This window comes from Rissa tridactyla, chromosome 2, assembly GCF_028500815.1.
Source record: "Rissa tridactyla isolate bRisTri1 chromosome 2, bRisTri1.patW.cur.20221130, whole genome shotgun sequence".
Taxonomy (NCBI): domain Eukaryota; kingdom Metazoa; phylum Chordata; class Aves; order Charadriiformes; family Laridae; genus Rissa; species Rissa tridactyla.
This window is the reverse complement of record NC_071467.1, coordinates 1,083,802-1,097,104: the sequence shown is the minus strand read 5'-3', so window position 1 is coordinate 1,097,104 and position 13,303 is coordinate 1,083,802. Positions and strand designations below refer to the sequence as shown.

The 13,303-nt window shown below is 54.4% G+C and overlaps 2 protein-coding genes across 2 annotated transcripts; both read left to right on the top strand.

The window, feature by feature from the left end:
- Window positions 1-968: 968 nt before the first annotated feature.
- On the top strand, window positions 969-7,762 carry LOC128905430 (feather keratin-like). Its single transcript, XM_054191527.1, has 2 exons — window positions 969-1,235; window positions 7,697-7,762. The coding sequence occupies exons 1-2, from the start codon at window positions 969-971 to the stop codon at window positions 7,760-7,762; spliced, it is 333 nt and encodes a 110-aa protein (XP_054047502.1).
- A 4,318-nt stretch (window positions 7,763-12,080) lies between these two features.
- On the top strand, window positions 12,081-12,981 carry LOC128906306 (feather keratin-like). Its single transcript, XM_054193387.1, has 3 exons — window positions 12,081-12,174; window positions 12,376-12,486; window positions 12,647-12,981. The coding sequence occupies exons 1-3, from the start codon at window positions 12,081-12,083 to the stop codon at window positions 12,979-12,981; spliced, it is 540 nt and encodes a 179-aa protein (XP_054049362.1).
- The last annotated feature ends 322 nt before the right edge of the window (window positions 12,982-13,303 follow it).

Sequence of the window (13,303 nt, the reverse complement as noted above, 5' to 3'; positions counted from 1 at the left end):
TCAAAGGACGAGATCAGGTTAGGCCAGCAGGACTCTTCATAAAGCCACGCTGACTGGGCCTCATCACCTGGGTGTCCTGTATGTGCCATGTGATGGCACTCAACATGATCAGCTCCATAACATTTCCAAGCACCAAGGTAAAACAGAGAGGCCTTTCTCTCTTATACTTACCAACAAGAGGGTCACCAAGGCACCCACAAAACACACCCAACGGGAAAAGCCAGCCTCAAAGACAGCCGTAGTCACCTGGGATCAAGGCCGGGATGGAGCAAATGCAGGGGAAGGGGCAGCACCTCATGACTGCCACACCATCAAAGTGCACAACAGACAGGGCTGCGAGGAAACGGGGGCCCCTCTTCGCAACACACCCACAAACCACACCACACCAGTGCCACGGCATGACCTCACTGAACACACGCCACCTCTCCTACGCTTTAGTCCCGTCTTCTGTTCAGCCTGACAAGCGACAACAAAACCAAGTCTTTGGCCTCTAATACTGGAACTTGAAAGCTGCCGGCGCGGCCAACTGGACACGTCCTCAAGTGGAGGACACGAAAAGGGAGTGATGTGGGAAGGAAATGACACCCCACCTGATTACTCGCCAGGCTGTGGCATGCAAGAGCTGCTTGCTGCAGAAAAGCATCATGCGCAAAGTCTCTCCCACCCCTCCAGGACCAGCATAAAAGCCGGCCCAGCAACTCTCCCTCACACACTTCTCCTCACGCCTTCTCCTCCACCCTCAACAAGGTGAGCCTCAACCCCATGACCCTCCTTCTCCTCACCCACCTGACCCCCCTCCTCCACCACGCTCTGCCCACAGCCTCAACACCCCTCATTCCGCCCCACCACCACACTCCCCACAACCCCACACCATCCTCCACACTCCCTCGCCCTCCTCCAACACTGACTCTCACACCCCCACGACCCTCACCTTTCTCCACACCCTCTCTTCCAGGGACATCACACACATGGCCTGCAACGACCTCTGCCGCCCCTGCGGACCCACCCCGCTGGCTAACAGCTGCAACGAGCCCTGCGTCAGGCAGTGCGAGGACTCACGCGTCGTCATCCAGCCCCCCACTGTGGTGGTCACCCTGCCAGGACCCATCCTCAGCTCCTTCCCCCAGAGCACCTTTGTCGGATCCTCCGCATCCGCTGCCGTGGGCAATGAACTCAGCGCCCAGGGAGTGCCCCTCTCCTCCGGTGGCTTCGGCTATGGCTACGGCTATGGCTTGGGAGGCCTTGGCTGCTACGGTGGCAGAAGAGGCTGCTACCCCTGCTAAGGGCCCTCGCCACCACCCCTGACACCAACCATGGCAAACTTGAACCAACAGCATAAATGGAGAACACACCTCCGGGCCCTTCCTAGCACACAGACCTGCTGGCCACGGATCATGCTCTCAAGGCACCAAGGAAACAGGGAAAGGCCAGCGCCAACTGCCTGGAACCACGGCCCATGCACTTCCTCCTCTTCTCTCACTTCCTTCTTTGCATCGCCCCTTCTCCTATGTCCACTACTCTCCGCTGCAACCACTCCCGGACAAGCCAAAGCCCAACAATGATCTCCACTATGCCACTCCCACTGTGGGCCAAGAAGACCTCGGTGCTTCGGCAAGATCTACTGCACTTAAGGGACTTCGCCTGATGGTTGCCCTACTAACACCTCAGACCATCTCCCTTCCCCTTAGCACCTCTGCCTTTGCAATCTTTTCCCTCAATAAAGTTCTCTTGCATCGCAGCCTAAGACGCCTCCACTTCCTTTCTTCTCACAAGGTTCTTCCAACCTCACCCAACACAAGGCCAGGGCTACAGAGACCATTAGGGTGCCTGGAAAAGGGCTACAGGATCTCTCTTAGGAAGTATGTCCCCAGCAAATAAAAACAGCACAGGGCAGAACAGGGGAGCTTCCAGAACCTCACACAAGACCTTCACTTGACCAAACAAAGCTTGGACATGTTAATGCACTTCTACCCAAGACTCTCACACAAGCTCCCCATGGCAGCGTGCACTTCACAGAATCACAGAATCACAGAAACTTCAGACTTGGAAGGGACCTCTAGAGATCATCTAGTCCAACTCCCCTGCTAAAGCAGGGTTGCCTAGAGCCCATTACTCAGGACTGCATCCAGGCGAGTCTTGAAAATCACCAGAGAAGGGGACTCCACACCCTCCCTGGGCAGCCTGTTCCAGTGCTCTGTCACCCTCACTGTAAAGAAGTTTTTCCCTGTATTTGAATGGAACTTCCTATGTTCTAACTTGTGCCCGTTGCCCCTCGTCCTGTCACTGGGAACCAATGAAGAGAGTCTGGCACCATCCTCCTTCAACCCACCCTTTAGATACTTATATGCCATAATAAGGTCTTCCCTCGGCCTTCTCTTCTACAGGCTAAAGAGTCCCAGCTCTCTCAGCCTTTCCTCGTAAGGGAGATGCTCCAGTCCCTCAATCATCTTAGTTGCCCTACGCTGGACCCGCTCCAGTACTTCCCTGTCTCTCTTGAACTGGGGAGCCCAAAACTGGATGCAGTATTCCAGTTGTGGCCTCAGCAGTGCAGAGTAGAGGGGGAGAATGACCTCCTTTGACCTACTGGCCACACTCTTCCCTATGCAGCCCAGGATTCCCTTGGCCTTTTTGGCAACAAGGGCATATTGTTGGCTCATGGATAATTTCTTGTCTACACTTCACCAGCTCTCCTCCCCAGCATGACACCGTGGCCAGCACAGCAGGCAGAATCACAGCAAACACAATCATTGACTGCACAAGAAACCACTGGAGATCATCTGCTTCAACACAGACTTCTAAAACGGGGTCATCTCGAGGAGGCTCTCCACGACCATGTCAAGTCAGCTTTTCAGTATCTCCAAGGATGGAGTCTCCAAAACCTCCCTGCACACCCAACTCCACTATTTGACCACCCTCCCACGGAAAAAGCCTTGCCTTCTCTTCCAAGGAAATGGCACGTCTTTTCAGCTTGCTCCATTCCCCCTTGCCCTGGCTGTGGGCGCCCATGAGGAGACTCTGACTCCCCTCTCCTCATTCCCTCCTGTCGTAGTTTCAGCTGGGCTAGAGTTGACTCTCTTACTAGCAGCTCGTACAGTGCTATGTTCTGGATTTGGGATGAGAAGGCGGTTGATAGGCTACTAATGTTTCCGGGTATTTCTAAGCACTCAAGGCCTTTTCTGCTCCTCAAACCGCCCCGCCAGCAAGTACGCTGGGAGTGCAAAAAAAAGGCTGGAGGTGACACGGCTGGGACAACTGACCCCAACTGACCAAAGACGTAGTCCATGCCATATGACGGCATGCTCGGTATATAAAGCTGATGGAAAAAAGAGGCGGGGGATGTTCAGACTTACGACATTTGCCTTCCCAGCAACCAGTATGTGTTGTGGAGCCCTGCTTTCCCGGAGACGGCTGAACACCTGCCTGCCACGGGAAGTAGTGAATTAACTCCATGTTTTGCTTTGCTTCATGCACAGCTGTTGCTCTACCTATTAAACTGTCTTTATCTCAACCCATGTGTCTTTTCACTTTTATACTTCTGATTCTCTTTCCCATCCTGCCATGGCAGGAGTGAGCACGCGGCTGCGGGATCCTAGTTGCTGGCTGGGGTTCTGGAATCATAGAATGGTTTACATTAGTAGGGACAGAATCCCAGAATCCCAGAATCCCAGAATGACAGGGGTTGGAAGGGACCTCTGGAGATCATCTAGTCCAACCCCCCTGCCAAAGCAGGGTCACTTGGAGCAGGTGGCACAGGAACACGTCCAGGTGGGTTTTGAATATCTCCAGAGACGGAGACGCCACACTCTCTCTGGGCACTCTCTTCCAGTGCTCTGCCACCCTCAAAGGCAAGAAGTTCCTCCTCATGTTTAGATGGCACTTCCTATGTTCAAGTTTGTGTATATTACCTGAACCTTACAGATCATCTAATTCCAACCCCCTGCCATGGGCAGGGACACCGCCCACCAGACCAGGTTGCTCAAAGCCCCACCCAGCCTGGCCTTGAACACCTCCAGGGATGGGGCCTTCGCAGCTGCCCTGTGCAACATGTTCCAGTGTCTCACCACCCTCAGAGGGAAAAATGTATTTCTCATATCTCATTTCAATCTACCCGCGTCCCGTGTGAAGCCATTACCCCTCCTCCTATCACTACGTGCCCTTGTAAAAAGTTCCTCTCCAACTTTCGTGGAGGCACCATTCAGACATTGGAAAGCTGCTATAAGGTCTCCCTGGTGTCTTCTCTTCTCCAGGCTGAACAACCCCAACTCTCTCAGCCTGTCCTCACAGCAGAGGGGCTCCAGCCCCCTCATCGTCTTCGTGGCCCTCCTCTGGCCCTCCTCCAACAGGGCCATGTCCTTCTTCTGTTGGGAACTCCACAGCTGGACGCAGTACTCCAGGTGGGGTCTCACGAGAGAAGAGCAGAGGGGCAGAGTCACCTCCCTCCACCTGATGGTCCTGCTTCTTTTGACACAGCCCATTATGCTGACACAGCCCAAAACCCGTTGGATTGCTGGCCTTCCAGCGCACACTGCCCGCTCATCTTGAGCTTCTCATCCACCAGCACCCCCAAGTCCCTCTCCTCAGGCCTCTTCTCAAGCCATTCTCTGCCCAACCTGAATTTGGGATTGGGATTGCCGTGACCCACGTGCATGACCTTGCGCTTGGCCTGCTTGAACTTCACGAGGTTTACACGGGCCCTCCTCTCAAGCCTCTCCAGGTCCCTCTGGATGGCATCCCTTCCCTCCAGCATGTCAACCGCACCACACACCTTGGTCTCATCGGTAAACTTTCTGAGGGTGCACTCGATCATAGAATCATAGAATCATAGAATTGCTGAGGTTGGAAGGGACCTTTAAGATCATCAAGTCCAACCTTTAACCTACCCTGACAAAAGCCACTTCTAAACCATGTCCCTAAGTGCCCCATCTACCCTTTTTTTAAACACCTCCAGGGGTGGTGAATCCACCACCTCCCTGGGCAGCCTATTCCAATGTTTAATAACCCTTTCAGTGAAAAAATGTTTCCTGATATCCAATCTAAACCTCCCCTGACATAACGTGAACCCATTTCCTCTCGTCCTATCACTTGTCACCAGGGAGGTCAGCCCCCATCTCTCTACAGCCACCTTTCAGGTAGTTGTAGAGGGTGATAAGGTCTCCCCTCAGCCTCCTCTTCTCCAGGCTAAACAACCCCAGCTCCCTCAGTCGTTCTTCATAAGGTTTGTCCTCCAGACCCCTCACCAGCTTTGTAGCCCTTCTCTGGACACCCTCCAACACCTCGATGTCCCTCTTGTAGCGAGGGGCCCAAAACTGAATGCAGTACTCGAGGTGGGGCCTCACCAGTGCCGAGTACAGGGGGACGATCACTTCCCTAGTCCGGCTCACCACACTATTCCTGATACAGGCTAGGATGCTGTTGGCCTTCTTGGCCACCTGGCCACACTGCTGGCTCATATTCAGCAGGCTGTCCACAAACACCCCCAGGTCCTTTTCTGCCGGGCTGCTTTCGAGCCACTCTGCCCCAATCCTGTAGCGCTGCATGGGGTTGTTGTGACCCAAGTGCAGCACCCGGCACTCGGCCTTGTTGAACCTCATACCATTGGTCTCAGCCCATCGGTCCAGCCTGTCCAGATCCCTCTGCAGAGCCAACCTACCCTCAAGCAGATCAACACGCCCGCCCAGTTTAGTGTCATCTGCAAACTTACTGAGGGTGCATTCGATCCCTTCATCCAGATCATTGATAAAGATATTAAAGAGAACCAGCCGCAGCACCAAGCCCTGGGGGACACCACATGTGACCGGACACCAACTGGATTTAACTCCATTTACCACCACTCTCTGGGCACGGCCATCCAGACAGTTTTTTACCCAGCAAAGAGTACACCTGTCCAGGCCATGAGCAGCCAGTTTCTCCAGGAGAATGCTGTGGGAAACAGTGTCAAGCGCTTTGCAAAACTCCAAGTAGATAACATCCACGGCTTTTCCCTCATCCACTAAGTGGGTCACCTTATCATAGAAGGATATTACGTTTGATAGGCACCACCTGCCCTTCACAAACCCATGCTGACTGGGCCTGATCACCCTGTTCTCCTGCATGTGCCGTGTAATGGCACCGAGGAGGATCTGTTCCATGACCTTCCCAGGCACCGAGGTCAGACTGACCGGCCTGTAGTTCCCCGGATCCTCCTTCCGGCCCTTCTTGTGGATGGGTGTCACATTGCCGACCTCCCGGGTTCTCCAGGACTGCTCATAAATGATGCAAAGTGGCCTGGCGAGCACTTCCGCCAGCTCTTTCGTACTGTCCATGGCACCGACAAAGACGTTAAACAGCACCGCTCCCAGTACCGACTCCTGAGGAACGTCACTCCTCACTGCTCACCACTTGGACATCAAACCCTTAATCAAAAGCCTTCGAGTGCGGCCATCCATCCAGTTCCTTATCCTCCGAGTGCTCCATTGGTCAAATCCATGTCGCTCCAATTTCGGGACCAGCATGTTGTGTGGGACAGTGTCAGACGCTTTGCACATATCCAGGTACATGACGTCTTTTGCTCTTCCCTTATCCACCAACACTGTAACCCTGTCAGAGAACGCCTTGCTGAAGCCATGTTGACTGTCACCGATCACCTCCAAATATTCCATGTGACTTAGCAGAGTTTCCAGGAGGATCTGCTCCATGATCTTGCCGGGCACAGAGGTAAAACTGACCGGACCGTACTTCCCCGCATCTTCCTTGTTTCTTTTTTGAAAAATGGGCGTCATGGTACCCCTTTTCCAAACAGTGGGAACTTCATCCACAGCCTTTCCCTCATCCATCCACTCAGAGGGTCCCCTTGACAAAGAAGGAGATCAGAGTGGTCAGGCAGGACCTGCCCCTCATAAAGCCATGCCGACCTCTCATACGGTTTGTCTGCGTCTGCTGAATGCCTTGAAAAATGCCAATACAACCAAGGCTTTGGCCTCTAAGACTGGCAATTAAAAGCTTCCACCAGGGGCCAACTGGACATGTCCTCAAGACGGGGCCATGAAAATGGAGAATTAGGGAAAAGAAAAGACAACCCACCTCATGACTCACCAGGCTGTGGCATGCAAGAGCTGCTTGCTGAAAAAACACTCTCGTGCGCAAAGCCTGTCCCGCTCCCCCACGACCAGCATAAAAGCCGGCCCAGCGCCTCTCTCCCTCACACACTTCTCCTCACGCCTTCTCCTCCACCCTCAACAAGGTGAGTCTCAACCCATGACCCTCCTTCTCCTCACCCACCTGGCCCCTCTCCTCCACCATGCTGTGCCCACAGCCTCAACAGCCCTCACGCCTCCACACTGCCACGCTCCCCACAGCCCCACAACAGCCCTCCACACTCCCTCGCCCTCCTCCAATACCGACCCTCACACCCCCACGACCCTCACCTTTCTCAACACCCTCTCTTCCAGGGACCCTCCACACCACACACATGGCCTACAACGACCTCTGCGGCCCATGCGGACCCACCCCGCTGGCTAACAGCTGCAACGAGCCCTGCGTCAGGCAGTGTGAGGCCTCCCGCATCGTCATCCAGCCCCCCACTGTAGTGGTCACCCTGACAGGACCCATTCTCACCTCCTTCCCCCAGAGCACTGCCGTCGCATCCTCTGCATCCGCTGCCGTGGGCAATGAACTCAGCGCCCAGGGAGTGCCCGTCTCCTCCGGCGGCTTCAGCTTCGGCTACGGCTATGGCTTGGGAGGCCTTGGCTGCTACGGTGGCAGAAGAGGCTGCTACCCCTGCTAAGGGCCCTCACCACCACCCCTGACAACAACCACCCACACCATGGAAGCCACGGCATGGATTGAGGAGGCAACTCAGGGCTGTTCTGGCACATGGCTTCACCATCCACAGCTCCTCCTCTCAAGGCACCAAGCAAGGAAGCAGGGAAGGGGCCAACCCAGACTGTCTGCAACCATGGCCCATGTACCTCCTCCTCTTCTAACACTTCCTTCTTTCCATCGCCCCTTCTGCTACGTTCACAACTCTCCGCTGCAAGCACTTGCTGAAGAGGCAAATACCACGTGGGACCTCCAGGGTGCCGCTCCTACTGCAGGCCAGGAAGATCTTGATGCTCTGGCAAGACCTAGCTCACACAGGGGACCTTGGATGATGGTCACCCTACCTGCAACTCAGACCGTCTCTCTCGCACTTAGCGCTTCTACCTTTGAACTTCTCTCTTCCCTCAATAAAGTTCTTCCGCATCCCAGTCTAAGACGCCTCCACTTCCTTTCTTCTCACAAAGTTCTTCCAACCTCACCCAACAGAAAGCCAGGGCTACAGTGCCCATCGGGGTGGGTGCAAGAGGGCCACAGGACCGGTCTTAGGAACTATGGCCCCAGCAACAGCAACAGCACAACAGAGGGGGCTTCCAGAACCTCACACAAGCCCTTCACTTAACAAAAGAAAGCCTTGGGCAACCTCACGCACTTCTACTCATGCCTCCAATGAAAGCTCCTCATGGCAGCACGCACTTCACCAGCTCTCTTCCCCAGCAAGACCCTCTGGCCAACACAGCAGGCAGAGTCACAGAAAACAGAATCCTTGACTGCACAAGGAACCTCTGGAGATAACCTCATTACACCCGACCTTCTCAAACGTGGTCAGATTGAGCACGCTGTTCAGCACCAGATCCAGTCAGCTTTTCAGTTTCTACATGATGGAGACTCCAACACCTCTCTGCGCAACCGCTTCCACTCTTGGACCACCCTCCCACGGAAAAAGCCTTGCCTTCTCTTCCAAGGAAATGGCACGTCTTTTCAGCTTTCTCCATTCACCCTTGCCCTGTCTGACTCCCCTCTCCTCATTCCCTCCTGACATGGCTGCAGCTGGGATAGAGTTGACTTGCTCAGCAGCTGGTAGAGTGCTAGGTTTTGCATTTGCGATGAGAATGGCGTTGAGAGCCCACTAATGGTTTTTGGTTGTTGCTAAGCACTCAAGGCCTTTTCTACTCTTCATACCACCCCACCACCAAGTAGGCTGGGCGTACAGAAAAAGCTGGGAGGTGAGGCGGCCGGTACAGCTGACCCCAGCTGACCAAAGGCATAGTCCATGCCACATGAGAGCACAGTGAGGGAAGAAAGAAGCGGGGAATGTTCAGAGTTATGGCATTTGTCTTCCAAGTAACCGTTATGTCTCATGGAGCCCTTCTTTCCTGGAGACGGCTGAACGCCTGCCTGCCTTGGGAAGTAGTGAAGGAACTCCTTCTTTTGCTTTGCTTGCTTGTGCATCTTTTGCTTTACTTATTAAACTGACATCTCAACGCACAAATTTTTTCACTTTTCCTCTTCGGATTCTCTTTCCCAGCCTGTTGTAGTGGGGAGTGAGCGAGTGGCTGCATGGTTCAGATTGCTGGCTGGCGTGAAACCAAGACACCTCCCATCCGGGATTTAGAGACATTGATGACATCTCCCCTACGCGGCCTTTTCTCCTGGCTGAAGAAACTCCCAGCTCTCTCAGCTTCTCCTCAAGGGAAGGATGCTCCAGTCCCTTCAGCGTCTTGGTGGCCCTGCACTCCACTTGCTCCACCACGTCCATGGCCTTCAAAAACTCACAGAATCGCTGAGGTTGGGAAAGACACTTAAGATCACTGATTCCATCCCTTAACCTAACACTACCAAGTGCCCCACCAAAGCAAGTCCCTTGGGGCCAAGTCTACTCTCTTCTAGATACCTCCAGGGCTGGTGACTCAACCGCTTCCCTGGGAAGCCTATTCCAGTGCTTGACAACCATTTCAGTGAAGACATTTTTCACCAGTGCCCATTACAGGGGGACGATCACTTCCATAGTCCTCCTGGACTCATGACTTCTGATACAGGCCACGATGCTACTGGCCGCCTTGGGCTCCAGGACACACTGCTGGCTCATACTCAGCTGGCTGTCAAACAACACCCCCAGCTCCTTTTCCAACGGGCAGCTTTCCAGCCGCTCTTCCCCAAGCCTGTAGTGTTGCATGGGGTTCTTGTGACCCAAGTGCAGGACCCGGCACTCAGCTTTTCTGAACCCCACACCACTGGCCTCCTCCCATCGATCCAGCCTGTCCAGATCGCTCTCTAAAGCGTCTTACCCTCAAGCAGATCCACACACTCACCCAACTTGGTGTTGCCTGCAAACATTCTGAGGGTGCACTCGACCCCCTTGTCCAGGTCGTTCGTAAAGATACTAAAGAGAACCAGCCCCAGTACTCAGCCCTGGGGAACACCACCTGTGGTGGCAACAATCTGGATTTACCTCCATTCACCTCTATGGGCCTGGCCATCCAGCCCGTTTTTTAGCCAGCGAAGTGTACGCCCGTCAGAGCCATGAGCAGGCAGTTTCTGCAGGAGAACGCTCTGGGAAACAGTGTCAACGGCTTTACTAAAGTCCAGTTAACAACACTCACAGCCCTTCACTCATCCACCCACTAAGCGCGTCCCCTTGACATAGAAGGAGATCAGGTTAGGCAAGCAGGACCTGCCCTTCATAAAGCCATGCTGGCTGGGCCTCATCACCTGGTTGGCCTCTATGTGCCATACGAAGGCGATCAAGATGATTAGCTCCATAACATTTCCCAGCTCCCAGGTCAGAAAGACAGACCTTTCTCTCAGCTACAAACTTACAAGCAATGGGGGCATCAAAGTGCCCACAGGGCACATCAACAGGGTGATGTGCCAGGCCTAAAGACAGGCTTAGCCAGCCACAAACGTGCCGCGAGATGATGTCACTGGAGATACCCCACCTCTCCTACGCCTTGCCTGTGACTGCTGAATTCCCTGACACACAGCATCCATGCACGTCCTCCAAAATACCTACTCACACTTAAAAGCTACCACCAGGGCCAAGTGGACACATTCACAAGACGACAACATGTAAAGGGAGCGTTGTGGGAAGGAAAACACACCCACCTCAGCACTTGACAGGCTGTGGCATGAAAGAGATGCTTGCTCAAAAATGCAGTCGTGCACGAAATTATGGCCGCAGCTCCGTACTCACGTGCTGCGTGCTTGCCTCCAACTCTCCTCAACAAGCTCCACCTTCCCTTTCTTCCCGTCACACACTGTGCAGAGAAATGGCCTCATCCATCGGCACTCGCCCCAAGTAAACAACCCAAAGGCCCTGGCCCACCAGTATCCCCTGCATGCCGATCCCACTCCCCCTCTGTCTCTTGACACACTCTCGGCCTCTCCAGGAACTCGCCTGCTTTTGCACGCTGCCTCATATGCAATCATGGAGGCACTTGGGTTGGAAAAGACCCTGAACAATCTTGACACCGTTCACCTATGACTACCAACTTCACCAAAAAAACATAGCCCTAAGTCCCACATCTACACGTCTTGTCATTACCTCCAGGGATGGTGATTCAACCACTTCCCGGAGGAGCCTCTTCCAGTGCTTCATAACCCTTCTGGGGATGACATTTTTCCCAGCATCCAAACTGAGCATCCCTATGCACCCTTTAAAGACCTTAATTCTTCTCCTATCACTTGTTACTTGGGATAAGGGACTGACACCTACCTCATTACCACCTCTTTTCAGGTGGGTGTAGTGAGCGATAAGGCGTGCCCTCAGCCTTTTTCTTTCTGCAAACTAAACATGCCCAGTTCCCTAAACTGCTCCTAGCAAGTCTTGTTCTCTACATCCTTCACCAGCTTCGTTGCTCATCTTCAGATGTGTCGCACCAGAGCCCAGGTTGCAAACTTGCCGGCCACAACTAAGGGGATCCCTACATAAGAGCCAAGAGGAGCCTTTGGGGAGCACGACCAGCCTCCCTACAGCACAGGGCTGCCACGATAATGCCCTGCTCTCACAAACAGCCCTCCTCTGCCTGCTTGAACTGCCTCCACCAGGGACGGCCCCAGCGGGGCACAAACCCAAACACGCAGCCTCCGTTCTCCCACCTACAACCTTAAAAACAAAAGGGGCACCAAGGCAGCCACAGAGCACACCCAACGGGAAAGGCCATGCCCAAAGACAGGCTTAGTGAGCTGGCAGCAAGGCAGGGAAGGAACAAGCGCAATGCAAGGGGCAGCGCCTAATGCCTGGCCCCCCTCCAAAGCCCAGACCAGCCTGCCAGGGCTGCGAGGAAATGACGCCCCCTCTTCACAATGCACCCACAAACCACACCACACAACTGCCACGGCATGAACTCCCTGATGACACCCCACCTCTCTTACGCTTTGGTCACGTCTTCTGACAACCCTGACGCGTGCCATCAACACAATGTTTAGGGCCTCTACTACTGGCACTTAAAAGTTGCCGCCAGGGCCGAGTGGACACATCATCAATAAGAGAACATGGAATTGGAGAATTTCAGAAAACAAAGAACACAACCACGTCATTACTCGTGAGGCTGTGTCATGCAAAAGTTGTTTGTGGAAAAGGCCATCATGCGCCAAGCCTGTCCCGCCCCTCCACGACCAGCATAAAAGCCGGCCCAGCGCCTCTCTCCCTCACACACTTCTCCTCACGCCGCCTCCTCCACCCTCAACAAGGTGAGTCTCAACACACTGACCCTCCTTGTCCTCACTCACTTGGCCCTTCTCCTCCAGCTCCCCACAGCCCCACACCACCCCTCCACACTCCCTCACCCTCCTCCAACACTGACCCACACATCCCCACGACCCTCACCTTTCTCCACACCCTCTCTTCCAGGGACCCTCCACACCACACACATGGCTTGCAACAACCTCTGCAGCCCCTGTGGACCCACCCCTCTGGCTAACAGCTGCAACGAGCCCTGCGTCAGGCAGTGCGAGGCCTCCCACGTCGTCATCCAGCCTTCCACCGTGCAGGTCACCCTGCCAGGACCCATCCTCACCTCCTTCCCCCAGAGCACCTTTGTCGGATCCTCTGCATCCGCTGCCGTGGGCAATGAACTCAGTGCCCAGGGAGTGCCCATCTCCTCCGGCGGCTTCGGCTTCGGGTACGGCTACGGCTTGGGAGGCCTGGGCTGCTTCAGCGGCAGGAGAGGCTGCTACCCCTGCTAAGGGCACTCACCACCACCCCTGACAAAACCCTGACATCCTGGAAGCCACGGTATTGATGGAGGACACATCCCTGGGTCTTTCCTAGCACATAGGCCTGCTGTCCAGGCATCTTTATCTCAAGGCTCCAAGGAAGAGGGATGGGGACAGTCCTTCTCTTCTCCCACTTCCTTCTTTGCAGTTCAACTTCTGCTATATCCACTACTCTCCGCTGCAACCACATTCTGACAAGCCAGAGACCAACAACGAGCTCCACTGTGCAACTCCCACTGCGGGGCAGGAAGACCTTGCTGCTCTGGCAAGATCTCTCTCACACAAGGGAGCT